The sequence below is a fragment of the Phalacrocorax carbo genome, chromosome 5 (genome assembly GCF_963921805.1).
Source record: "Phalacrocorax carbo chromosome 5, bPhaCar2.1, whole genome shotgun sequence".
Taxonomy (NCBI): domain Eukaryota; kingdom Metazoa; phylum Chordata; class Aves; order Suliformes; family Phalacrocoracidae; genus Phalacrocorax; species Phalacrocorax carbo.
This window is the reverse complement of record NC_087517.1, coordinates 69752632-69780201: the sequence shown is the minus strand read 5'-3', so window position 1 is coordinate 69780201 and position 27570 is coordinate 69752632. Positions and strand designations below refer to the sequence as shown.

At 53.3% G+C, this 27570-nt stretch overlaps 1 protein-coding gene across 1 annotated transcript in view; it reads right to left on the bottom strand.

Moving 5' to 3' along the window:
• KDM2A (lysine demethylase 2A) overlaps positions 1-27570 on the bottom strand; it is a 51287-nt gene that overhangs the window by 8854 nt on the left and 14863 nt on the right. The window contains exons 4-14 of the mRNA XM_064452937.1: positions 20127-20265; positions 18807-18885; positions 17382-17428; positions 16841-17019; positions 15101-15207; positions 14407-14500; positions 11905-12058; positions 10169-10284; positions 8800-8926; positions 7333-7754; positions 323-406 (exon numbers count right to left, since the gene is read on the bottom strand). Coding sequence (XP_064309007.1) covers positions 323-406; positions 7333-7754; positions 8800-8926; positions 10169-10284; positions 11905-12058; positions 14407-14500; positions 15101-15207; positions 16841-17019; positions 17382-17428; positions 18807-18885; positions 20127-20265 — 1548 coding nt within the window. The remainder of the gene's footprint in view (positions 1-322; positions 407-7332; positions 7755-8799; positions 8927-10168; positions 10285-11904; positions 12059-14406; positions 14501-15100; positions 15208-16840; positions 17020-17381; positions 17429-18806; positions 18886-20126; positions 20266-27570) is intronic.

Sequence of the window (27570 nt, the reverse complement as noted above, 5' to 3'; positions counted from 1 at the left end):
CTCTGAGCATGACTGAGGGGATGGAGAACATGGAGCAGCTGGGGCTGACCCAGTTACCACCCGTTGGCTGAGCTGGGGTAACCGGCACGTTGGGAGGCCTCCGCCACTGCCAGCAATAGGTTTGCCCACAGTGCTGTGGAGGCAGCTGCACTCCACGGCCTGCCTCCACACTGCTCCCTTTCTGCCCACTGGCTTGGGCTCCCGAGGCAGGTACGGAAGCAGTACCACAGCACCCGAGTCGCAGGCAGCAACTCAGCCAAGGGCAGGTCATCAGCTCAATCACACAGAACACCCGCCCAGGTCCCCACCTTGCAGCTCCTACCTTATCTCTCTTGGGCCACTGGACGATGGGGATGCCTGTAAGTGCCAGTTTGGGGTCGCTGTTCGCGTATTCTTCTAGCAGCAGCTAATGGAGAGGTGGGGGTGGGAAAGAGAGACAAAAAGCACAGGTGTGAGCAGAGCTAAACAAGGCTCCCGCCAGGGAGGAAGGCTCCGACCAGATGCCAAGGCCAGCATGCTTCAAACGCGGCTGGGAAGGAGCCCTCCTCTACCCACGCCCGCGAGCAACAATCCCTCCCCACATTAGACAGACAAGCTCTGTCGAGTCGATCTGCACGAGCGCTTTCATCAACTGCATTTCAGCCCTGAGGCCCCGCTCTGTGCGGTGGCAGGGGGAGAAAGCCAAGCTTTTGCAATCCAGGGGGGATTTACGGGGGAGGAAGCACAAGGGTCCCCCATCTGCCACCCCAATAGTCCCTGGGCACGAGGTAGCTGGAGGGTGCAGCGGTGGCACCATCCCCTCCATAGCCTGGCGCAAGCTGCTGGGTAGCCAAGAGCTGTTCCCCTGCACCGCCTCAGGGTTTGGCTTTGACATGAGAGATCCCTCGGCACCAACCGGATGGGCACGCTGCCCTGCAGCACGACAGGCACCCTCGCTCTCGGTGGATGGGGGCTCCTCGCACTCAACCCTGGCTGTTTTGGCCCTCTCGCTCCCCTCCATCACAGCCCCCTCCCCACAGTCATTCCCCACCAAATTCACCCGTTGCAAAAGGTGCTTTATTTACTTGGCGTTGCCATGGCTACGCCGGCAGGAGCCTCCTGCCGGCATCCCCACGCGCACGGGTGCTTCCCACTGCCAGGCAAGGCCAGGGCAGGGGTGGGCCGGTGTCTCCAGTGGGGGTACCCACTCCCCGGTCAAGCTCCCCAGCCTGGCACGGCTTCCCAGCACTCCTCCGCCCTTCTTGGGCGGCTGTGGGAGGCAGGAAGCCGCAGCCTCCCCTCGGCTCCCCGGCAGCACAGCGTGCTGCCTACAGACTTTCTGCCTCCCCACCAACCTTCCCATGAGCGCACGCTGAAAGGAAAGGTCAGGGGCTGGGGGCTCTCACACACACACATGCACACGTGTGGGCAGGAACCACAGCGTCCCCCTGCCCAGGGCACCATGGAGGGTGGCGGTGGCTCAGGCATGCTCCGAGCCAAGGGACTAGGGGTGGGGGTGGGGGGGGGGCACCCATGTCCTGGGGTTGCATCTAGCTTGGAGCCAGGGTAGGCAGGAGCCCCCTTGTCCTTTCTGACCCCTCATGCTCTGGCTAGGGGGGGCACGGTAGAGGGGACCCTACAAGCACACCGCATGGCTCCCTGTAGCCGGCAGGAACTCGGCACCGGTGAGCGCGCCCCAGTGAAGGGGAGGGAAGAGGCAAGCCCAAGCACCAGCCAGGGACCCCTCCAGGGAAGCAGGGGTCCCCCCGCGGTCCCCTCCCACCCTGGCTGGGTCCGGAGCGTTCCCGCGTCCCCTCCCCATCCCGCGAGCGTTGCCAGCTGCCTGACCTTGCGCCTCTGGAGCTGACGAGACTCTGGGGCGAAGTTTGCCGAGCCCTCTTTGTTTCGGTGCCCGCACTGCGAGGGCTGGGGCCCCCCCCTCTCCCCAGACACCTCCAGGGACTGGCTCAGTCTGAGCGGACCCAAGCTGGACCCCCGGTCTTCGGGGACATGGCTGGGGGAGCAGCTGCACCCCCTGCCCCGAGCGCCCCTGGCTCCTCCCCGGCTCCGGCAGCCGCACTGGCAGCCGCGTGCTCCTCCCGAGCCCTTGGGCAGCAGCAGCAGCTTCCTGAGCCTGAAACAATGCTGCTGCGTCACCCACATGCGGTTCCCAGCAATGCTTTGCAACGGGAAGATGGCAGAAGAGAAAAAGCGAGCGAACGAGCAGAGGGCAGAGCCGTTCTGCTGCAGAGCCGGGAGGGGCCGGGACGGGCGGCTGGCGCCGCACGGATTGGCGCAGGGGCCCAGGCAGCGCGGCCCACCTTCCTCCCTCCCTTCGCCACTGCAATCGGAGATGCCGGGGCCAGGCTCCCCAGGGCCCGGCCAGGCTGGGAAGAGCGTGGCGGAGAGCCCCAGCCCCGGCCCACCGGCCCCGCTCCTGCCCAGCCTCCTTGATGCCTTTCTTTTGTCTTCTCCGAGGCAGTTTTTGGGGTTCCTGCTGGAAGCCAAACCCACCTGGATCTAGGAGACACCATTGGCGTGAGCAGGGAGAAAGGGCTTTTAAATCAAGGCATGGGGGATGAGCACCTTGAAATGTGGGGGCTGCAGGGACTGCACCCGGACCTTCCCGACCTGGACGCACAAAACCTCCCTGACAAACGTCCCATCAGGCAAGTTTGGGAGAAGCTCTAGTCCCAAAGCCACCGGTGACCTAACCACTAGAGGGGGACAAACCCATAGTGGGTGAAGCAAGGTCTCCCCAGCCAGCCCCAGCTCCCAGAGACCCTCCCCACTCTGGCTCTGCAATTAAAATGGAGGAAACTCTTGAAATAAAGCAAGCTCCCCAAAGCAGCACTGGAGAACAGTGAGTGTTCCCATTCCTGATGCAGCCAAAGCAGCTGCAGGCAACCTCAGCTTGTCTTTCCTGACCCTGGAGAGCCCAGGAAGCTACTGGGCGACACTGACCAGACACCTGGGTCCAGACTGTCACCACCTGAACCACTAACGATCCCCTCAGGCCCCCAGCACAGGCTCTCCATGGATCTTGCCGTCAGCATTGTGCTGAGGATGCCCAGCCCTGCAGCGTGGTTTGGCCCGGCATGGAGGATGTGCGGGGTGGCTCCTCCGTCACGCTGCCAAGGTCAAGCACCTGAGATGGTGTGTTGAGGCGACGCCGGGTCAGGTAGGACGGCAGAGGGGTCTTTGACCCACGTGCTCCAGGCTGCAGCGCTCCCATTGGGTCTGTTTGGACAGTGACCATGGAAGTGTCAGACATCTCACGGGGAGGGGAGTTCAGCACCTCACGCTGCGGTTTAGTCTCACCTGACCCACAGGCAGGAGCACGGCCAGTGCTGCTGTCCCACCAAGGGGGGGACCTTTTCGGCACAGCTCAAGGGCCACTCCGGCCTTCCTCATCCATCCCTGATGGCAGCAGCCCCCGTTCCTCACCAAGTCCTCTCTGTGTCCCATTATCCTGTGGCAAGTGGGGGATTGTGCAGACTCTCCCCACAGCCATGGAGAGGGAGTGGAGTGCCCTGAGACCACTCTCTCCTCCCAAAGGCAACTCATCGGTGCTTTTATGTCCCCTGGGCTTCAGTAAGCTGACATGTTTGCTGCTTCTCTTGGACACGAGCACCTGGAGAAACAAACTGTCTTGGGAAAGCAGATTCCAGCTGGCAGATTTACTGGGGCAGGGAAAGGAGAGCACGAGGCACAGGGAATGTTTCAGGCAGATGTGATGCACAGGAGGAGCAGACCAGGCAGACAAGGAGAGTAACATGCATTTGTAGAGGAGCGAGGAGATGTCTGATCATGGGAGACTCACCACAACACGGAGCCAGGTATGGGGGCAATGCCACACTAGAGGCTTCGAGATGAGACCCTGGAGACAGGATTATACTTCTGGGAAAGGCTGCTCTTGTCTCTACAACGCTTGGTGCTCCAGCACCTCCAGGCAGAGCCCGAATATAACCCGTTTGTGCCAGCTACCGAGGCCACACGGCTCGGTGGCACTGCGGCAAGCAAACGGCTCGTGCGTGGGCTCAGCTCCCCGCAAGTCAGCCAACAGCAGGTCTGACGGCTCTAAAGCCAGAGCCCCATGGACCATCCTGCTCCTCTGAAGCCTAAATGAGGGAAACCAGCACACCCCAAGGGGGGTAGAGGGGCAGAGTGATGGACAGAAGCAGTCAAAAGACAACAGGACCTCTTGTACGTTCTTTCTTTGCCAATGATCTTTCCAACGACTCCAGTCCAGGCCATGCACAGAGGCATCGCCAAACACACGGAGATTTTTCAGCAAGACATCAGTGCTACAAGGCAACACGTTCACAACCTCATTTCGCAAAGGCAGATCTAGAGGCAGTGCTAGAATCAGTTTTGATCACTGCAGTCCTCCCATTTAAGCCGCTGGAGAGCAGCTCTCAGTCACTGGTTCAGAAGGCAGCGACTTGGTGTCACCAGGAGCTTTCCAAGGGAGAGAAGCAAAGCTAGAAAGGTGAAGGAGAGGCAGAGCTGGCAACATGCTCTTCCTATTCAAGATGGCTGATGCAGCCTTGTCTAGGATGGGATTACAGTGTCTCAGCAGACAGTCAATCAATCCCTCCTGCCATGGAGCTGGAAGCACATCTTTGTCACATCCAGAGTGTCACATCCCACCACATCCCACCATGTGACGGCTCCAGGCTCAACTCATGACAGGATACAGGAGCATATTTCTTCGTGTGACCCAACATACAGACATCCTGAAGTCACAGTCACCAGACAACAGGCTGTGGGGAAAGGCAGCATTTTCCTGGTCTGGGCCTAGGGACTCTGCTCAGCAGAAAGCATTGGAGGATGTTTGATGTGATGGGCAGATCGAGGTGCCAGGTCACTACCTGCATGTCTGGGCTCTGCGATGAGAAAAATCCCATGTTCTGATCCTGGGTAGCAGGCAGACCACATAAACACGCAGGCCACAGCCACAAAAGCCTTCCACAAGGCAGCACCTGCCTAACTGGAAGACAGCTCTGTAGTGATGGCAGCGAAGTTGGCGAGTGCTGCAAACACGTTGGTTCTGTGCTTCTCTAAAGCGGGTCTGTCCCACCAGTCCTGTTGGCCAGATCCCAGGTCTGTTAATGGCCTCACCTGGTGACGTGCCGCAGATCGATAGCCCCAGCGTCAGGCTAACGTGCTGTGGAGGACAGCTTTCTGTTTAGCTTAAGTCACTGCAAAAGGATTAAGCTCTAGTTCTCCACTGGCGCATAAAGAGAAATAGCATATGAACAGAAGGCAGCCAGGTCTGGGGAGCAGCACGAGGGATCCCACGTGGATCACGCCTCCGAGAGCTGCGAGGGAAGGTGGGGGCATCAAAACAGGACCGGCGAAGGGAAGGGCTGTGCTTACACGCAGCCACAGCAGGGCCGTGTTCTGGGAGCCAGCTACAGTTGCGCAAGAACACAAAAGCTATTAGAGGAGGGAGTTATACCAAAGCTTACAAAGGAAACATGACTGAAATAGGATCTGTATCCCACATCATGAGTTACAGATACAGGGATGGCCACTTCATGCCTCTCGCTTGGTAACAGCTTACCCTGCCTTATAAAAAGGTGTTCTCCCTACAAGCTGTTGATAATGAAAATAGATCTTCGCTCATTGGGCTTTTCAGTGACCCGATCAGTTAAAAGGTTTAGCCAGACATGTCTTACCCCTTTTCAGGACTGATAAGCCAACCTACATTTGCCAGTTCCATCATCTCCAAGGAAAATTCAAGTTTTGAAAGTAGAGGTTTGCTATAGTTTAACAAACTTGTCCTATTTTCTCCAGCCACTGCAGGCTGATGGCTAAGGATCTTCAGGCCTTGAGGATGCCCTGTAGCTTAAGATGCTGCTAGTCATGAGGGACAGTGTCTTGCAGCTCAGGATACTTCTGAGCCTCAGAGGACAGCCAGCTTTAAGGAACAGGTCCTTCACGGAAGCTGTTTGCTCTGACCGGACTGCAGTGACTTATGCCCACAGCTCACCTGCCAGGTACAACTGGACACAGGGGCTGGCGGGTCACGTCAAAACCACAGGCACATGTCCATTAGCTCCAGAACATAACAAATCCTTTGAACAGGGCTCAAAACCCAGCTGAACACTGACAACATGGAACGCTCTGCCTTTCAAACACCCAACACAGGACACCAGGGTCCCTGTCTCCATCCAAGGGTGAGATGCTGCGCTCACAGCTCAGAGTGGGAGTTTCTCCACAGCATCACATAGTTCGTGGCAGGGCCAAGGTCACCCCACCGCCGTGGCTCAGAAACACACACGTTGCATACTCAGAGGCCACGGCGCACACAGCGCACTTGAAAAAGCCACAGGAAACTAGAAGTGCAGCAGTCTAACAGCACGAACTCCCACTCCTGCAGCCAAGCTCCACCAGAGCTTGGCTTGCAAACAACAGCCCACCCTGGGACCCCAGAGCTGCGCCCTCTGCTCCAAACACAGCAGAGCACTGGATGTACCAAATGATCCACAAAAAAAATCCCCCTCAGGAGACAGCGTTTGGAAAAGAAACACGATGGCAAAGACCAAGATACACCCACGGCTGTGTCTGGACATCAGCTTCGGTACAGGCAAGCAGCTGAAGAGATCACCACCAGCAAGGAAGGGAACCAAAGTTAACTGTGATTTTAGGGACTAAAATGGACTTCTGGGGAATAGAGTGAGGCTGACATTGTCACTTCAGTGCTGAAAGGGCTAGAACACTTGCTTATGGAAGTGAACAAGCTCACGTGACTCACGAGCTCATAGCTCATGGAGTTGGCACAACAGGTCTGGCCAATACAGCTCAGGGTGTAAAGCAGGGCAAGGGGGGAACAAAAAGACTTGTGTAACCTAAGGTCACATCCTGTGCAAACAGCCCAAAGAAATGAGGCCAAATCCACCTGCCCGCAAGGAAAGGGCTCCAACTACCAGTGTCCAGCAGCCCAAGGAGTCCACCACAGCCAGAACTGGAAATGAACTGCATTGCAAAATGAGCGCTCTTGCATCAACACCTAAAAGGACTCAGACAGGGCTCAGAGGGTCCCCAGGAGGAGTCTCAGCCACACTGGCTGGGAGCAGTTACTGCTTTCACTAGCTCAGACCCAAAATCCCAGCCAGGGGTGTCCCTCAGCATCAACTGGGGTAACATTAGCCTCGTGTAGGGGAAGAGGAGGACACCAAGCCAGGAGAGACATCACCCCCTTGTCCCAGGATGGGGGTAAGGTCATGGTCAAGCACAGTTTTCCTGTGGGGAAATGCATTTCCACCTCTGATGCCGCAAGAAAACGGATACGCCCCAGCAGCCGCGAGGAACGGCAGCACTCCCGGCTCCCTCATGCCTACATACCTTGACGTCAGCGATGAGGGCATCCTCATCCTCGATGCCGGTGGGAACGCACTTCTTGTGCAGAGGGAGTGACTCCAGTTTGTCCACAAGGCAGCGCAGTCCCTCCAGCTCAAACTGCGTCAGGTGCACCTTCCTGCTCTTGCGTGGGCTGCCGCCGTTCGGGTCCCAGGCCTGGCCGTTTTGGGAGCCCCGGCTGGAGTCGGAAGAGTCTATAGATGGGGTCTTCTTCAGACCCGGCAGGCTGCTCCGGCAGCTCCTGCCCAGTTCATCATAGTCCACATTGGCACCGTTGGCTATGGGGCTGGTGAGAATGGACCGCCTTGTGACTGGTCGCCTGGGTTCCTTCCCTGCTGCATCTTCCTCCTCCTCTTCCTCCTCCTCCTCTTCCATGTTTACTGAGTCTGAGGAGCTCAACTCCATATCTGCCATGATGGAGAAAGAGTAAGAGAAGAGCACAGTGGCCAGACAATCACTCAAAGGAGGCATTCAGTTTCTAGAAGAATGCCCCCAGTCATCAGAGATGCTGGAGCAACAGATACATACGGGGAGAGGTGAGAGGAAAGGATGGGGCACGTAGCGGCAAGGAAAGAACAGCTAACACCCTTTCCCGTTCCTGGCTTGTTTTGTGGGAAGGCAAGGCAAGGCACAGGACACGTGAAAACCTCCCAGAGAAAGAGAGAGCAAAGCCCTAGACTGTATTTCATAGAATTGTAGAATGGTTTGGGTTGGAAGGGACCTTTAAAGATCATCTAGTCCAACCCCCCTGCCATGGGCAGTATTTTACAGCCTTTTAGGGGAGAGAGAACAGAGAACTTCAAGGGCCTTGGGTGGAGGCTGTCCAGTTCTCTCCCACTCTGAAGAAGGGTCTCTGTGAGAAATCACCTCATGCCTCACATGGCTCGGCTGTAAGGAGGCCAAACATACCTTTTGCGAGAGACTCCCTGCACTCCCTTGCACACAACTTTGACAGCACTTTAAACTCTGCGTGCAGGAAGGCCCTGATTAGCAAGAAAGTATTACTGCTCTGTAGCCCACAGCACAGCGGTGGTTACTGCAACTTCCCTCTGCCTCTTCTGTTAAAGGCTTTGCGTGTACCAGCAAGGCCAGGAACTTACATGCTGGTCTTGCAGCTGCAAGGAACCTGGCTTGTTGCAGGGGTGAGGGAGGAAGCAAAAGTCTGGCTAGTTTTGACTTCTTTCTCAAAGGAAAATTAATAAATTGCACCTCCTTCAGCCAGCCTGCAACGCCCTCCGACGGCACAGTACAGCAAACAGGGAAAAGGGAGGAAATACCCAAAGAAACCACCTTGTAAAATTGAGGAAGTGATGGTCCCAAATGCTTCCCGCACAGCCCTCCCCTGCCCACCACACGCCGAGCCAGACAGTACTCCAGCAGGAGGGTGCCAGAAACCGCTTCGATACGGGCGAGGAAAGACTAAGGGCTGGACGGCCAACGCAGCAGACTTACCCATACTGAGCGATTCCTTCTGGAAGTCCTTGGTCAGATGCGAGCGGCTGGTGATGCAGTAGACATAGCGCTCCAGCACGTACCAACACATCTCGTAATAGAAGGGGTAACGAAACTTATTTGGGACCTGCGAGAGAGGCAAGGGGAAGGGGATCAGCTCAGGCCTCCCTTCACCAGAGCTGCAGAGATAGCTCTTGTTACTGCGGCCTCAATCCAGGCTGATACCCTCCTCACAGACAGGAAATGCATGTACATGGATAACAGCATCATTCATGCTTCTGGCAGCCTGATGTAATTCTCCTTGCAGAAGGACATTATCACCAGGCAGAGGAGACACCAGGCACTACTCACTTGCAAGCCATTAACATTTCACTTTTCTTTGTTAGAGTTGCAGCTCTTCCCCCACAGACCTCATTAGTACAAGAACTAGTGGCAGATGCCACAACAGGTTTCTGTTGGTTCAAACCCTCTTCCCAAAGCCCCAGCACAGCATCTAACAGTATTTGTACAGGCAGAGGGAAAGGGTTGGTCTATTAAAAGAGGTGTTGCCAGCTCAGCTATTTAACAGAGTGCTCCAAGGGCTCTGCCACGTCAGCGCTGGCAATTCACGCGCAGACAGAAGATGCCCCTGACCCTGCTGCCTGCCTCGCACCTTCCTGAGGCTACGCTGCCCAGGGTGCAGCAGGCACGTGCTCCATCATCCATGCCTCATCTCCTCTGGATGACAGTGTGACACCTGAGTGCTAACCCACAGGTCCTGCCTGCTGCAGCACCCTGAACTGCTTTGGAGAGGCCAATGGTCTGTGCCTCACAGCCCAGGCATGTCCTGAGGCTTCTCTGCAGGTGCTGAGCACTGAGGAACCCATGTCTCTGCAAGGAACAAGCAAGAACACCCACTTGCCAACAGCCTTGTCTGCTCCAGACCTCAGGAAGCCTTTACTTTTAGTCATCTTAGACCACATCAGGGTTTAATATCAACACCAGAAGGGAGCCTAGTAAGGGAAGAGGCAACACACTGGATGTACTCCCATGGCCAGGTTGCTGCCTTCCTCTTCCCTGTGAGGCTGGTGGCCAGGGGAGGTGCCCATCACACTCACAGCAAGGTTTCCAGACCCCTCGGAAGCCCGGTGTCAGACCAGGGGCAGTCCGAAGGAACACAGCAAGCCTCAGTGCACACTGCAGGCTGTCCCTCTGCCCAAGTTCCTGCCCGTACATTCAGCAGGCTACGACATCTCGCTTACAGATAGCTGGAGTTGGAGCAATCTGTCACAGGGTAAGACTCACCTTGCCTGCCCGCATGCCACCGCTCTTGGCTGCGCCCTCCCCACCACCCCAGCCACGTCCTCCCAGCTCTCCTGCAGATCCTTACCCGCGTGCGGTCTTCGATGCTGTAGATGCGGAGCTGCATAGGGATGTTGAAGCTGTGTAAGAAGTTGCCTCCAAAAACCAGTGTGTCCATGGGAGTGTACACAGCATGGATCCAACCTTGGAGAGAAAGCAGGGTTTGAAGAATCCTTCTGAGGTGAGATCAAGGTCTCAACTGACAGTCCCTACTAATTCCAATTCTTATGCAATCTCTTATGAGCAGGGCTGTCAAACCTCCACAACCTTCACCCTGCTCAGCTAAGTCCACCCTGACAGTTGCGCCCTTAACCTGCATCCAGGTTAGCTGCAGACACACAGCCTAACTACTGACCCCCCGTCACATGAGCCAGATGGCTAAGATGGGACCACATAGACTCCAGCTCTTTGAGGAGGGCGGACATTGCTGTGTTATAGGAACAACATCCACCCCTCCTGAAGCGTCACTACTAAATTACTCAATGCCCAGCTCACTTGACCCATCTATGAGCTAGAGACAGACTTGTACTTTGCCACTTAAATACACCTGTGGATCTGGCCTCACATCCTCCCATGATGGCGCATGTGCCAGTGTCCACCTCCTGTCCACAGCCTTTTGTCATCCTGGTGTCTCTGTCAAGTTGCTTCCTTGCTGCACTAGGTCTAAGAATTCCTTGCTGCTGGTGAACAGCCTTCCAAAGTCTGTTCAACAATTAAAGGACCCCTCAAAGCAACTCTGGTCTCAACCTTGTTATCTCCAAGGCAATCCAGACAAGCCCAACATTTTGGGAATTCCAGCACGAGTTTCCTTAGGGCAAGGCCACTCAGTTCAAAAGTGTCAGTCGTGGTACCAGGATATAGATGAGTAACTTGTGCAGTTCCTGGTAGTTTTTGTTCCTGGTCTTGCTCTAAGTTGCAGGGGTATGTGTGTACAACACAGCTTATTCCTGCACGGCTGTTGGAGATGAGACAGCCGGCTACAGCATCCATTGCCATCCGAGACAGTCTTATGGACACAGTTTTTACACAACAGTTTTATTAGAAGCCTCGAAAGGGGTCCAACAATCTTTCTCCTCACAAGAGAGTACTCCCTAGCGCAAGCACAACATTTTGCAGGCATCCCAGGTCTGCATCACAGCCTAAAGGGCTGTGAGCCTCGCCCAAGCCCTCTGCAAAGCAGATCCCTACAAGTCTCCCCACGTTACTGCTTCCCAGTTCCCTACTGGGTTTCAGTGGTTTCTAACATCTACTTCTAGCTATATGCTTTCCAGTTCTCCTATCTCCAGCATATGCAGACTTCGACTGTCCTTCCTCACATCCAGAGCAGTCACCTTGTTCCTTAAACTCACTCACTGGCTCCCTTCCTCGCTTCACAATTTGAACATAACGCCGCAGAGATTTCACAAGAGACCCAGGAAGCTGAGGAGCTGCACCGCCTTGGGCCAGCCTCTGTCCTCAACGTGCACTGCTCCACACGTCTGCGTCACGGGCTCCGGGAAAGCCTCCTTTAATAATGGAGCAAGCGCGATTGTGAGCCAGCCACAGCTTTCCTGTTGCTTGGGCTGAATCCACAGTGCCACAACAGGCATGTTTTTGGGAGCTGGCAAGCAAGAGGATGGAGCCACATCACATCTCCCTCTTCCAGTTACTCATGAGGGAGGAAGCTAAATCCTGCCTGTTCTGATTTTGCCTTTGTCCCAGGAGATTCAGCCTCTTGCCACAACCCTGGCAAAGGCCAGGATGCGCCTGCCCACTCTACAGTACCTGAGGGGATGACAAACGTGTAGCCCTGCTTGAGCTCGATGCGCTGGCACTCTGACACTCTGTCCCCAAGAAAAATGTCTCCCTGCTTCCCTGAGAGAAGCCAGTTTTCATAGAGCTCCAGGTTCTGGGGTGTAGGAGGGATCAGCCAGAAGATCTGCAAGTAAAGACAACACGTGTGTGTAAGTCATCACTTAATTAACCACAACTGATCACTCCCTGCTTCTTCCAAACCTGCCCTGCTCCCCCTCCAGACATCTAATCTTTTCCTCTCCCCACCCACAGAGGATGCAAATCTGCAGAAATTCCCAGTAAAGCAACCTAAACAGCTGTCCCATTTGAGAGGGCAAGCCACTGAACGAGGTCCTTCCCGACCCGACGCGTGGAGCACCACAGGCAGGCTGAGCTTGGGATGCTTTGTACGGCAATATTTACAAGATCAGTGTCACAAGAAGTAAAGCCCACTGAAGACAGAGTATTAGAGACATAGGAGATATTTACCTGCGTATTTCTGTTATGTCAGTAAAAGCTATAATTGAGCTAGAGATTTGCATCTGTCTGACATCACGCAGTACAGGTGGCAGGCAGATATCCATCCCCAACTAGGCTCTTCAGAGACTGTTAGCTCATCCTTTGGGGGAAAGCACTGGAGCCACAAACCATCAGAATCGCTGGGGAAGGCTGGCAGCTACATCTCCTTTGCAAGGAAAGGTGGGTGAAAAGCCCAGATTCTTCAGGTGGGGCAGAGTTTACTGCCTTCCCTGAAACTAGTCTAAGTCAGTGGAGAAAGACAGGATGGAATAATTGCTCAGGACATGTCCTAAAGAGTGTTTTTCCTAGAGATCTGCCTTTACTGACTGTGGAGGGAACCCACCCAGCTGCCTTCAGCTGGACAGTGCCTTTGCAGCAGTTACAAGCAGAAGGACCCCTGTCCTAAGGCTGTCCAAGGCTCTCTTCTCAGGAGATGTCCAGCTACCACAAACAGCTTTTTTTTTTACCTCCTGGCTTCTTGATGAATTCAGCCCTGGACAGCTGATGGATTTTATTGGAAGCGGTGAAGTCTCTTTTAAGTGCTCACAAGGATTAAGTCTGGAGCTAGGTGCATTTCACTGGGACCTGCCTTTGGTAAATTCTGCACTAGAGGACACTTTCCTCCACATTAGCTTTTCCTAATAATACTGAAAAGAATTACTACATATTTATTTTCCTAATAAATATGCTGAGCTACCACCAGATTCTGCTGCCCCGACTACATTGATTCAAATGTACTACAACAAGTCTGTCTGCATTGCCACCCTCCCTGAACAGCAGTGCAAAGTTTCCTTGACTACAGTAGAGCTGACAACTGCAGCTAGCAAAAACTTGAACACAGTCTCTTCCATGCTGTTATAGTGGTAATGCTAAAGCATATACCGAACCCTGTGACAGTAGCCACATCCACCCAACGGCAGACGGAGGGTAGGTTTTCCCAGCAAGGACTTCACATTGACTAAGTGTCATGCTCTGGACGTGACTGTGCTCTCTGGGGCAGCAGAAGTGCTCGCTAGGGTGTCTGACTTAATTGTTCGAGTCCCTTTAGTGATACAGTACCCAAAACTACTACAAATCTCTTAACTTTCAGAAAACAGAACAAATACAACATCCCTAGCTGTAAGGGGAGCTTAAGGTGCAAGTCATCCTGCCTAAGAGTGGGAGACTGGCACCTTCCCAGATCCCCTTCCAGTTTCCTTCCAAGCCAGGCCCCAGTACCACTCACAGCTGGGTGGCGGATGCGTGGCACAGGGAAATCCCTGAACAATTTAACTAGAAGGCACCCATCAGGGAACAGACATTGCACTCAGATGAATTTTGACAAACTCAAAACTCGATGGAGCCTGGGGTTCAGTTTTCATATCCTGGGCTGAGCTCAGCTACAGGAAGTGACTCCAGACAAGCAGCTCAAACCTGGCACTGTTTGAGAGCTACTTTTCACCAGAAACCATGCAAGGGTTCCGCAGTGAAGACCTCTCACTAACCTTCAGTTCAAATGCTTCTGCTTTTGAAATCACTTGATATTTTACAGCGACCCCTTGCACATCTGTTGGCTATTTAAAACCCCTGGACAGCTTAGCTTTAGGAGAGGCTCCCATTCATCTTTAATTACCTATCTTCCATTTGCTGCTGCTCCCAGTGTGCTATTTGTGCCACACCAAGAGGTGATCAGCCATGTAGCCGGACAATCTCTCGGAAGCCCAAGGCACTGGATGAATTGGGTTATTCTACTCTATGTCACTTAACCTTTTATAAGGTTGTCTCAGCATCACCTCTACAGCATGGGTTTTCAGCCTGTGCCTGGTGGACCTGAGGGCCTGAACTATTTCCAAGAACAACAAATAAACAAGTTTAGGGTGGAAAGACATCAATTCACTGCCTGGGACTTGGATCTTCAAGGATCGGCAAGAGAACAGACTAAAAACCACTCTCCTAAAGCACCTCTAACTTTCGCAACAGGGACTGTCCTCCTACCTTTCCCCCTCGGTGGATGTGGTACCACACAGAAGTGCCACCAAAGTCCACGTGGAAATCTGTGTAGCAGCCCTTGACACTCATCAGACAGTATCTGGCAGAAAACAAGACAATGATAAGGTAAAAATGAGTGATGATCCACATTTCAGAGCAGATACAACGTATTTAAAGGGAACAGGCTGCCCAAACCCAGGCCAATGGCTCAGAGCAGTGCCAGAAGCCAACTACTGCAGTGGTAAGCACTTCAGCTGCAGGGAGGTGGTGGTTTGCAGGAAAGCTCATTTTGAATTGATATCACACCCCACAAAAAGATCTAGTCCAGGCAAGAGGAGAACTTCAATCCTCACACACCCAGCAGCTCTAGAAACACCCCTGTCACAGGTCTGGCCTACAGGGCCGGATGGGCAGCACCCAGCAGCTCAACTGACTCCAGGTGTCTCAAGGTGGTGAGCACCAAGAGTTTCCCCAAAGTGCAGCGAGCTCCTAGAAGCCACATGACTACCCTTCCACACAGCATTTGGCAGGGGCTTAAACAGCTAACTGCAGCGTCCTTGCAAGCATCGCCCGCTGAAATAAACAGGGAGGCTGTTGCTCCCGCTTCCCCTCGGTACAAACTGCTTCTCCCTTGGGCAGTTTTCCTGCAAGAGATGCTTTGCTGCCTGCCACCACTGGAACAGCTCAGGAGGTCACTTACTTCTGCACCTTTGGATACTGCATCTCCAGGATAGCATTCGTAGACTCTGTCTGACTCTCCTTCAGGTGTCTGGGCCACATGTTATCAACCCAGTCAATCAAATCCACCTACAGCAGAAAGGTGGGAGATGTAAGTAGAAATGAAAGGGGCGTAGTTACCCCTTTTGCTACCCCCAGGCTGTCCTGGAAGCCCAAATACCTATTGCCTGCCTGGTAAGCACACAGCTCACACGTGGCTGGGCACCTGTGGGATGCAGGGTTGCACCGGGCCCACCGAAGCCACTGCGGTGCGGCGCGCAGACTGCCAGCCAGCCCAGCCCAGAGCACACCCACAAAAAACAACGGGACCAAGGAAGGGAAGGAAGACCTGGTGTTAGCTGAATGGCCATGATACTCCCTTTTTTGGTCCCCACACACCCAGCAACCTTCTGAACGCCACTGGTACAATCCCAGACAAAGCACTCAGGACTAGCTGTTCTGATGCTGACTGCTGTACAGTGAGCCTCTGAATTCACACAAGCAGCAAATACCACAGCAAGATTGCAAGCACGGTACTGGGATGCTCCTCTTCTACTCTAGGGGCTAGGCTGGAACCGCTGTGTGCTGGGCTTACATAAAAAATATGCTGGGCAGCATCAACTTGCTAAGCTTCAGGACAGCCAGAGCAGGCATTGACATCCAGGCTCCCTCTACAGTTAACAGAGAGAAGTGAGTGGCCGGACAGGGCTGCCCCTTCCCCTCCACCGACCACAGAGGGAGTTTGGGATGTCCATCCTATCCATCCCACCTTCCAACGCTTCAGTAAGGGCAACTTGTTTCCCACCCTGCCCAAAGAGCCTCCTGCCCCACTTCCAGCACACCTCTGGTCTGGCCTCCTCTGCCCTCAGATATTTCAGCACTTTGCATCAGAAACCCTCCCTGCCGCGATGCACAACCTCCTGGAATCCCAGCTGAACGCAGGGTTGCTGCCCTAACAGGACCATGGTTTCCAAACACCAAGGAAGCCACAAAGCCCAGCTAGCAGCCAGGCTTTAGCTACTCTTTCAAAGTGCAGCAAGCATTGCTGAGCTCTGCTGACCGATTTAGGTCCTGCTGGCCCTCTCTTTGGCTACAACGGAGCTGACTGCTGCTGCAGGATGCGAGAGAGGGCTCTGCACCAAGCATCAGAGCAGCGCAGTGCACAGCACAGAGGGAAGGCAGGCCCAAGACTGAACAACAGCCAAGGTCTTGGCAGGCAGGGGAATCAGCTAACTGGGAGAGGCTGGAAGCCAGCGTCCCCATGCTGTTCCCAACACTCACTATGGCTGAGCACAAATCTGACCCCTCTATTCAAACTCCAGTGCTTGTTCTTGACCACCAGCCAGCAGGAGCAGGTTACTTCACTCTAATTACTCCTCAGCCAATCGCTTCCATTTCTCTAATTGCTGACAGCTACCGAACAAGTCAGCTCTCTGCAGAATGACACGCCAGGGACTTGACCGCGGTCACCAAGGCTGAGGGATGCACAGGCTGGGCAGCCCCAGCCTGACGGTGAGATCAGCTGTAGCAGATGAGGTCCGAGTCAGACAACGGATCAGCTCCAGCAGCTTCCAGAGCACAGCAGTGACATCCCTGGCTGAGCCCATGCATGTTACGAGCAGCCCCTCTCCTCCCGCATTCAAGTGCCAGGCTGCACCTTGCCTACAGAGGACCACGAGCACAAGGGGAATGACATTCCTACAGAAGGAAGAGCCACGCTCACCGTAGCGGGTCTCTGCACCAGGTTCTCCAGTTTGGTGTGGCTGAATTCCAGGCTGATGACATTGTAAAGTTTCTCCCGCTCAGCCTCCGGCGTTTCGTAGTAGCGTGCCCACTGTGCCATGGACATCTCAATATCTCTCTGCGTGTTCACGTCCATGACATCCACCATCCGTCGGCTCCCTGTTAGGACAGACAGACATCACTGGAACCATCCCTGTGCACAGCAGACCACCCAGAAGAGACACTCCAGGAAACACAGGACCCTTCCTCAAAGAACCCACCCACACACATGTGCGACGTCTTGGCCTCTCCCATAACTTCATCTTCTTCCACACCCACAGAAGCTGCTTCAGGTCAAACTAGACTCCTCAAGCAGGTAAGAGTTGTGATCCACTGGCAAAGGACAGCTCAGGTTCAACCAGCTGCACACTGGGGGAGCCACAAAACCAGACCTCTAGCTTTGATAAACCCGATCATTCTCCCCATTCCTCCCGATCTGCCCAGGGCGCAGCAGGGGCACACTGTGGTCCCCGGACACTTACCAACACACAGCCGCACATCATTCACGCTGAAGTCCGGATCTGGCATCCTGCAGGACAAACACCTTGCTAAAAAAAACTCATGAAGTGCTTCTGGTTGCAGACCCTTCCCACTTGTAACCCCAGTATTTCCACCCGGAAGATACAACTGTGCTGCTTTTTGCCTCCCAGATGTGGGTGAAGACCAGGCAACTAGATCTCTGGGGGCACAGGTCTGGCTGAGTGTTGGGCTGAAACACGGGGCCCAACTTCAGGCTAGGGAAGCAGATTTGGGAACAGGATATACCATCTCTAGAGCACAGGCTCATTTGCCAGAAGCCACTGTACAAGCAGGCCTTGAGCTAAGCAACCCTAGCTCTCATTTTAAAGACTGCTCATATGAGTTACCCCAGTATAAAGGGCATAGCCAGACCAGTACAAGCAGTATATTTCACTGACACAGCATAACTATTCTAACTGTTTGTACTGGCATACTTATCTGCACAAACACCGCTGTCACAGGTAGAATGGGTGGGCAGCCATTCAAGCAGCTCTCGACCCAGAGAAATAACCAAAAACTATGGAGCAATCCAGTTTTACCCGCACTGTAAATCCTCGGTATCAAATCTGTGCCCTCCCAAGTCACCCAGCAGTTAAAACTGAGCTTGGCACAATTTCCTATCTAATTCACCACAGGACAGCACATCATGCACTGGAGGTGGTGTTGCCCATCCCTCCACAGCCAGGTGAGGACCTTTAGAGCAGTGTTGCCGATACGGGCTCTGACAAAGTTTACTAGGGCTAATTTATTCCTCTAACTTTCATATTAATCAAAACCAAAGAGAGACTGACCCAGCAGAAACACTGAATCAGACCAGTTTTTTTTTTTTATTTCGTAATAGGCAGCTATAGTGATTTAATGTAGTGTTACTTGCCTTAACACTACATCTACCATCCCATAGCATATCTGTATGAACATCATAAAACAGCACAAAGTTGTACATCAGTACAGCTTTACACTCAAAGCTGTAAACCATGACTTAATGTAGCAAAAGAGAACGATGGCAGCTTAGAAGTAACCGTGTTGGGCAAATTGGGTTGGAATTCTGAAAAATGCCAGAAATACTATAGATTGCTTGACTTGCTGGCAATAGATACCTATATTACTAGGAAAGAAACCCAGCCAGATGTTGCATCAGAGCAGCAGCAGGACTTTCCAGACATTTGGTTGAATTGTGATCACCTACAGCCAATTCAGTTCTCTCATTTTAAGTCCAAACCAGTAAGAACAGGATAACTGAGGTGGAAGATACTTCTCTCTGCTCACTGCATGTAAAGAACAGGGTGGGCAGGACACAGCCATACCAGCTTGGCAGAGCACGGATCCAGCTACCAGGATCAGATCCCACATGCTGTGGAGAGAGGTAAGAACTTGCCCCTGACACTTACTTTATTCCCAGGCCGTCAGAGCTCCTGAAGATGAGAGGGTCTCTCAGGCCGCCCCGCTGGATGTATTCAACTGTGAAGTCTGGTGTGGGAGACAAGAAGAGGGAAGGTGTTAGGGGAGACTCCTTCAGAGGACTATAGACAAACTGATGTTAGAAAGGATCTCTTGAGATCTTTAGTCCAACCCTGAGCCCAGCAAACTGACTTCACACTCAGATCAGGTTGTTCTGGGCCCTGTGCAGCTGAGAACCGAGAACTTCCTCATATGCCTGTGGCAAGGCTAACCAGCGAAAGAAAGCCCTGTTCCTTGCTATTTCTACACCCCTTTGGAGATCCTGGAACTCCTTTGCAGCAGTTCTGCAAGCAGCATGACGTGTACTGCTGACAAGCCTCAGACAGCCCCCCCCAGGGAGGGGGGATTTTGCTCCAACAGGCTGCACCAGGCAGCGGAACAGCATGGTTTTTGGTCCTCACTTCCCTAAGAAGCTCACAGCCAAGCAAGAGACGCCTTGAAGAAATGCTCCTCCCTCATGGTAAATCCTCATGAGGCTTGCACTGGCTGCGTGATGAAAAGACATCCCACTGAGCCATATGTGTGGTGAAAGAAAGGGGAGAGATCCCACATAGTCTCTGAATTAAGCATCTAGTAGACATGTGGCTGCAATTACAGGTGCTGACCCAGGCAAACCCTCTTGTTCCTGGCTGCCATGTGTCCCAGCAGGCCTGCAGCGCTGCACACTGGCTCATCGCTCTCCAGACTGAGCAGCTTCCATGCCGTTTCCCACAAGCGCTCCCTGTTACTAGCTCCCCTGGCCTAAGGGCTTAGCAGGCTCGAGCCAATCCTCCACCAATATGCCTCACATTGCCTTCAAACTGCTCGGGGACTGCTGCAGGACTTGGAGGGGAGCAGGCAGAAACATCCCCCTGCTCTGCACCACTTGGGTTATGCAAGTAAAGCTGTTCACAGCAGAGGGAAGCACAGAACCAGTGTGAACAGCAGACAGTTTTCCCAACTTTAGAGAAGGATGGAAAGTAAAGGGCAGCAAGACGCAGGACAGTGGGAAAGGATTTCATTAACATCACAATTGCCTTGTAACCGCCCTTCAAGTTGGCAGCCAGGGAGGCTTTGGGTGTAGTCAGATGCACAATAGCACATCCAACCGTGATCTTTAGCTTTCCACGAAAACCGTTAGCTTTCTACGAAAGGCTCGGGGAAAGATTGTCTCACGCACCATGCCTCGCTGGAGAAGCGGCCAACCGCTGCAGCTGCCTGGTCACTGCCAGCAGCAGCACACGCTGCAGCACAGCAGTCCCAACACAAACCTTTGCCTTCCATGAAGACCACGAAGGTGGAGTTAAACTTGTTGGTGGACAGCTTTTCCTCGAGGTCAAATGTCCTCTTCCCTTCAATTTCATCATCGGAGATGCCATCGTCCTCATAACGCCGCCTCATCGTGCCACGCTGAGGAGAGAACGGACAGGGAAGGTGAGAGTTATGGACCAGGAGGAACTACCAGCTCCCTTCCCAGAGCCTCACCTCAACCTAGCAAAGCTCGGCCAGGGCCTCTGGGGGAGACCTTGCCCTGCAGCAGGCAGTCCCTGGGAAGCCTATGTGCTTCTACTCCCGGCGAGAGGAGACCCTAAATTACCGAGTTATATTATCCACTAGGTCTCTTGCTCAAAAAGCACTGTTGGTATCAGTTTTCAAGAGAGACATGCCAGAGAAGACTGTTTAGGCAACGTCTGTCCTGGATCCAAAACCACACCACTGAAACATCAGATCTGCTCCTCCTACAACCAACAGATTTGTGCAAGTTGGGCTGTATGGGAGACAGATAATTCACTCCTAATGAGCGCTAGCACAGAAACACGGGAGAAGGGGAGATAGTTCATTATAACTGGGGCAAAGGAAAAAGAAACAGCTTCCCATTTTTACAGGTGCATCACTATTTCACTGCGCTGGAGGTAAAGGCACTTGTGAATTTAAATCCCTGCTAGAACGCCAGCTGATAAAGAAAGGGTTTTACGCTGAAGACAGTTCTCAAGTTTTCATCTTTGGTGACGCTTGTACACAAAAGTTGATTGATTCCCTTGTTTGTGTGTCTGTGTGGGAGTAGCAGGGGGAAGTGACCCTTTTCTTAGAGGATCTCGTAAGTACATCTGTACTGGGATTCCTGACAGACATCCTCTTCTAGCGTTGCTGGGTCTGGAAGGAATTACTGTCCCCAGCTGTTAGCCACCCCTCCAGAGACCGGCCATGCTCTGGCAGAGCCGTTCATGGGAATGCTCCCTAAATCCCCTCAGATAATAGTCAACCTGGTCTGAATTAGCCAAGCTGACTTCCCCCAATTAGGGATGCTGCCATTATAAAGCATTCACACCAGTTGTTGTGCCAGCAGACAGGGACAGGATGGGGCAGGAGGTGGCACAGCAGCTACTGTCACATCTGGGCCTGGAAGCTCTGCCTGCAGCAGGGAGGCACAGCATCATCACAGCACTGGTAGCGGGGTCTCATCCACAGCAACAATGCCAGTCCCAGCCATGGACTGTGGTGCTGGAATTCATCACTACTGGTGAGGTGACGGGCGCACCCGTCTGCTTGTCACAGTCCTTGCACCACCTCCCGCCATGGCACACCTCCTGCTGCTGGCAGTGGAGCACATTTCATAGCTTATTTCCTCCTTTTAGGATCTCCTTGAAAAGACAAAAGTGCCCTTTCCCGAGTGAGGACACACACCTCACACTCCCTCCCTGTGCTGCAGATCTCCCTGAAGTTCAGCACCAATCTTCACCCAAAGCCACTCTCCACTCACCTCTGTCCTCCTCACCCAGCCAGGCAGGGCTTGCTCCAACCACACCAAGTCCCAGGAGGCAGAAGCCCACCTTTTGGTGATGGTGAAAACCCTTGAGTGGACGATGGTTTATTTTGCCCAGAGCAGCCAGCCCCAGTCCTGCCTGGCCTCTCTCCCCTTCCCATTAACCCCGGCCTGCCTGCTCCCCCACAAAGCTGGATCAAACACACCCGCTGTATTTTCCAGTGAGTTACAGCCTGGTATTAAACATCCATCAGTCTGATCACTACATTGCTTTGCTTGTCCCTCTCTTCTTTTTGGCGTTATCTATTGAAACAGCGCTGGCAGAAGAGAAAGGACTCCCTCATACAGATGCGCTGCTTACAAGATGCTTTTTAAACTACTTAGTTCAACCAGTACAGGAGCATGTGGAGACACTCCTTTGGAAACGGGACTTTTTAGCCTCACACTTTCAAGAAGGCCGATCAATTCACAAGTCCTCTCCCTGCCACCAAGACAGAGAAGCTCACCTCTTCTTGCTCTTAACACCTCATTAACTTTGCTTGGTTTCCCAACCCCCCTGACACAATAGGGGCACAAACACCTCATCTGCAAGGCAGGAACAACAGGCTGCTCCCGAATGGGGCATCTCAAACAGCCTGAAACCAGTGCTCTCCAAGGGCCTGTTCAAATGACTCCAACGATTAAAACAATCTGGAAAAGGGTTTTGGGTTTGCTGTCCTTTGCCCTAAGCCACGCACCACCCAGGAAGCACAGGCAGGAGTACTTTCTTTCACTGTTTTTAACGATAAAACTCATCTTACTTACAGGCTTTTATGGAAACATTCGCATAAACGTGAGACGATGGATTAAGAAAAAAATATGAAAGCCAAGCAACATATTCCTGTGGAACACTTGAATTTCACGCTGCTAGGGCCGGGCGCTGCACACCAGTGCGCTGGCTGGGAAGATCTGTGGGGTGCTAGGGCCACGCAGCCTACTGCTCCCAGCACAAATCCCAAACCCTCACTCAGTCTGCCTTTAAACCCAGACTGGCTCTTTCAAGTGGATGCACCAGAGCCTGAAGTTAGAGGTGCAGAGGTATTACTGGGAGAAGAGTACCTGGTTGTGTAATATCGGAGGGTAAGCCCACCTCAGTAAAGCACTTTCCCTTAAATAAAAAAAAAAAAATCACGGAATCAGCTGACACTGCATGATGCTCAGTTTTAACCTGAGGGCTCAGTGAGGGGAGAGGGGGCCTGCCCCGTGCAGGATTTAGGGATGCAGCCACACAAGACAGCCTCATGCTCAGCATTTGCTGAAAAGCCCCAGCGTTTCAAGCGCAGTCCCCCCAAGCAGACACACATCCCGGCAGGTCAGCCCCAACACTGGCTCAGCGGGCTTCTGTGAGCATCACCCCAGCACCCTGCGCTTCCACTGAAACCCAACAGCTAACCGGGGCCAGGCCAGGCTGCCGGCTCCTGGGGGGAGCGTAGCCTCTCCCCACACCTGCAACCCTCTCCCCACCGCAAAGCCTCATGCCTCACCTCCGTGCTGGTGGTCGGAATCAGTGCAAAAGAGCTGCTTGGGAGGGATGGAGCCAGATGGCCCTGGCACGGCTGTGCTGCAAGATGCCCATGGTGAGAAACGATGGAGCTGGTACGCTACTGCTGGCCAAGGACCTTGTTTGGGTGCCTCAGGCTCTCAGCATGGACAGGCATAGCCACGCTGACCCCACCTTTAGGGGGCAGGAAGCTGCAAAACCAGCTCCCATAGGTCCCAGCTCCTGTTAACCCATGGGAGAGCTTGCTGAACTCCCGCAGGCAGCACAGCACACACAAACAGCAGCGAGGCACTCACCTCTGGGTGCCAGAGCACCCGTTCTTCTCCCGTTCGCCAATCGGCCAAGCTCAGCGCCTGCTTCAGGAAGCACCACTTGCTGCTGCGTTTGCCTGAGCCAGGGAGGGAGAGCCCTGACAAAGCACGCTCGAGAGTTCTGACAAGCAGGATGCAAACACAGGGCTTTCCTGGCTGGCCAGCGTACAAGTCCAACAGAAGAAATGGGCCCAGCCGATTCCAGTCCCACATCATACGCTCCCAGACCCTTTCCTCACCCCCACTGAAGGTAAGGGGGAAGCCCAAACAGCCCCATTTGCTGGACAACCACGATTCCCACCCCAGAACCATTTTGAAATCACTTCTGCCCTGAAGAGCACTGCACGAGGGTGCGGAAGGCTTAGGTCGTATGGGCAAACACGCCAAGGAAACCAGATTTGTAGCTTCCCCTTTGTATTTCTGGCTTTCAGAGAAAGAAGTGGAAGTCACAGTGCTTTCCCCAGCTTGTTTGGACCCTTAGCTGTGCCAGCCCTGTCCAGCTGAAATATGTCTCAAATCCTACCCCATGATGCTGTCAGACATCAGCTGCCTGTTGCAATTCCTGCTGGGACACCTTTGACTGCTCTTACTCTTATAAGGACAGCAGCTACAGGAGACTTAAGATTATTTTGCAGGTATCTTACTCCTTACAAAATCACACCAGGGAAGTTCAAAGCACACCTAGTCCAGGCAAGCATGCTAATAACCTTCCAGCATGACTAGCTTTTCACTTACCCCCACTCCCAGGCAAGACTAGGAAACACGGCCTAGTACTACTGGCCCCAGCAGGCAGTTCTCTGTCAGTGAGTTGATTAGAGGATGTGCATAATGAAGCAGAGGATGCCGGGCCCTGTAGTCTGCAGATCTCACCTGCTTTGGAATCAGGTGGGTGGTGGGACACTGCAGGACTAGGCTGTGGTCTGCATTTTGACCTGCTCCCTTACTCCGGACACTCACTTCTAGCTGGCAGGTTTTGGGAAAAGCAGCTCTCTTCCCTTTACAAAACCTTACAAGATGAAAAAGGTTTGGCGTGCTAAATGCTGGGAAGAGGCAGCTATATCCAAACTAGTCTCTTAACTTATATTTGGCTCACAGGTGGGAAGCCTGAACAGTATTTCAGGGCTCCTAGTTAAGCTACACAACACAGGTTACTGCACTGGGCTGAAACTCAGGTGTGTCCCATTAGACCACAAACTTCTCACCTCAGGAGACTCAGGCTAGAACACAGCTCCAGCTATGGGTGTGAGAAACGGCTGCAGCCCCATTTCAAGCAGACATCTGTCTCAGTAAAAAGCGGCACAGGCCAGCTGACAGCACTTGCTCAAGGACACCAGCAGCCTGGAAAACTAGGTAGCAGCAAGGTACGGCACAAGCTCACCATGCAGGTAGATAACCAACACATGGGAAAACCCTCTGCTGTCACCTCGCGGAGACCCTGTGTCTGGCTGACGTGCTCAGATTTCCTTTATCCCGGTGGAACGTCAGATGGCATTAGCTGGGTTGCTCCTAGGCGCTCTTCTACAGCTACTGCCAGGAAGGGAAAGACAGGGCGACACGCAGAAGTTTTACATGGTTTAAATGTAACTACAGAGTGGCTGAATAAGCATCCTTAGAAGCCTCCCCCAGACCACGACCGCTGCAGCCACACAGCTGAGTGCTAATCCAGTGCAAGCTCGGGCTGACAGCTCCCTTTAAGATTTCCTTCTGGAGCGGACACAGTTACTGCCCTGCTAGACTGCATGCCACATCAGGCATTGTCTGTCCTTCTGGAAGCGGCACCAAGCCAGCACGGGCTCTGGATTGTGCAGGCCAGCTAATTGAACAGAAATGCGACCACATGGCCAGGCCTGATGCAGATCCCACTGGTGCCACAGGTGGATGCTGTGCTTGTGTTGGGGGTGCAGTCCCACCAGGGCTGAGCAAGGGGTAAACTGCCAGAGACGCTACGCAGAGGAACTCCTGCTCCCTTCCCTATCCACTGCTCCCTCCCTGCGGCCCATCGCTGCTGCCGCCCATGTGGTGCTACCTCTAGCACTCGGTCGCTTCAGTTTGGCATCTGGGCCACAAGACCTCTTTGTGTTGTCTAATCCTGGGCCCAAATTACAGCTTTGAGGACAGATCCCTCTCCCACCCTACACGAACGCACAGCAAGCGATCTGGTCACTCGCTAATAAACTTGGAGGCTTTATGACCAAAGAAACACAAACACATTTCAGAGGATGCCACTCCACCAGCCCAACCCACCGTGGACTCATGTTACATGGAACGGCAGAAATACAGTCTTCACGTTACTCCAGCAAGATCCACCCATGGATCTGCACTGTGGGATCAGGGAGCTGTTCAGACTCCTTTCCCTGATCTCATTCACAGCGCAGCCTCCGAGGCAAATGGAAGGCAGCCACACCACAAAGGTGCAAACACAAGGAAATGGGCAGAAGCACCTTAAACTCTAATCCCTTCGCAACAGGGAAACAGGGATGCAGAACGTGGAAGGAAAGGGTTGTCTCCTCCAGCCGAGCAAATTCCAAAGTCTAATGTCCTTGTCATCAGCACAGCATCAGACACAAAACCCACTCCACACTCCCAGCCAGATCAGCTTCGCGTGTTCCTGTGGGTAGGGAAGGGTCTGGCCTCCTAATCTGCACAGTACTTAGGAGAATAGGATCCCAGTCATGGCTGAGGACCCACATTTGCTGCCACAATACAAATAGCTCCCATCAGTTATACAACGCCTCTCGTGTACTCGGCCAGGGCCACAGTGCTTTCATGTCATTGTTGTCTTGGGAGGGTGGGGAAAAACAACATTTCAGCACACGCAGAGCAGACAGGAGGGAAGAAAGGCTTCTGCACTTCCAAGTGTGTGCTTTGGGAGAGACAGCATCTGCTGGGACTTTGGGCAAACCTCTGCAGCAGAGTTTTCCCCTCCTGGAGCTTCCTCCCAGCAGCTCACAAACCACAATTCCCCAAATTGGGTCTGCATATGCGGACAGATGCGGTCAGTGTACGAGCCTAGGGCTTGTGTAGGGAAACTCTGAGGTCCCTTTCTTCTCTGATGTGCTTTGATCCCCACCTACCATGCAGGGAATTGGTACCTGGTTAAATAACTGGCTACAGGTGACACCTGCAAAGGGCAAGAGACATGCGAAGCCATGACACGCTAACGCCAATCTCACTTTTCCACTAGCCCACACTTCATGAGCGCTGCACAAATCCTACAGCACAAAGTTTGATCTCTTCCCAGGAGGAAACAGCTACTTTTGTCCCACAGCCTGTGCCAGGGGGGTCTTGGCTGAGGACCCCGTGCCCAGCAGATTGCTACAGCCCTCCTAACTCTTCTTTCTGCTTCCTGGTGCGACCTCATCCAGGCAGGCAGGCATTGCTGGAGCACACCAGCAAGTCACAGTCCTGGGCTCTTAGACTAAGACTGCTTCTTCCCGGGGGCGGCTCAGCTACCGGGAGCTTTTCCAGTGTCAACTGTCGGTTCAACCAGGGACACGCGACTTTCAAAAAGGAGATCAGCAGACGCCCCCAAAACTGCCATTCCGTGAGAACATCCCAGATGAAGCTCAGCCCCAGTGAAGCAAGGGATAAGAGTACACAGCTCTGTCGGACAACCTTGATGTTCAGCATTAAGCAGCGATATTTGAATATTACCTTTTTTTTTCTTTTCAGCTTTGTGAGCCGTGTTAAGATCCAGGCATTTTTCACCCTGATGAGAGTTTTACTAAGGAAAAACTGACAAGCAGTCCAAAGCCTTCCTCTCTGTGTCAGGCAGGGTCAAGATAAAGGCAGTTTAATACATCCTCCAACACCAGACAGCCAGCAATTCTCATCTAAGATAGCTGTCCTTCACCATTTCTTTCTGGCCCTCTTGGGTACCATTCACTTAGTGTAGGAAATCGGAAGCATGAATATTAATCCTGCAGACAGCTCCAGTTCTATCCCTCCTATGCTGATCCTTTCACCTGCAGTCTCCTTCTCCCAGGGATGCCAGGGGAAGTGCCTCATGCAGCTCCGTGGTGGGACTCTTCAAAACCCTTCCTTGAACAGCTCTCTGCATCAGCAAGCGCTGCCTTTATGGAGCACAGCTACCTCTAACG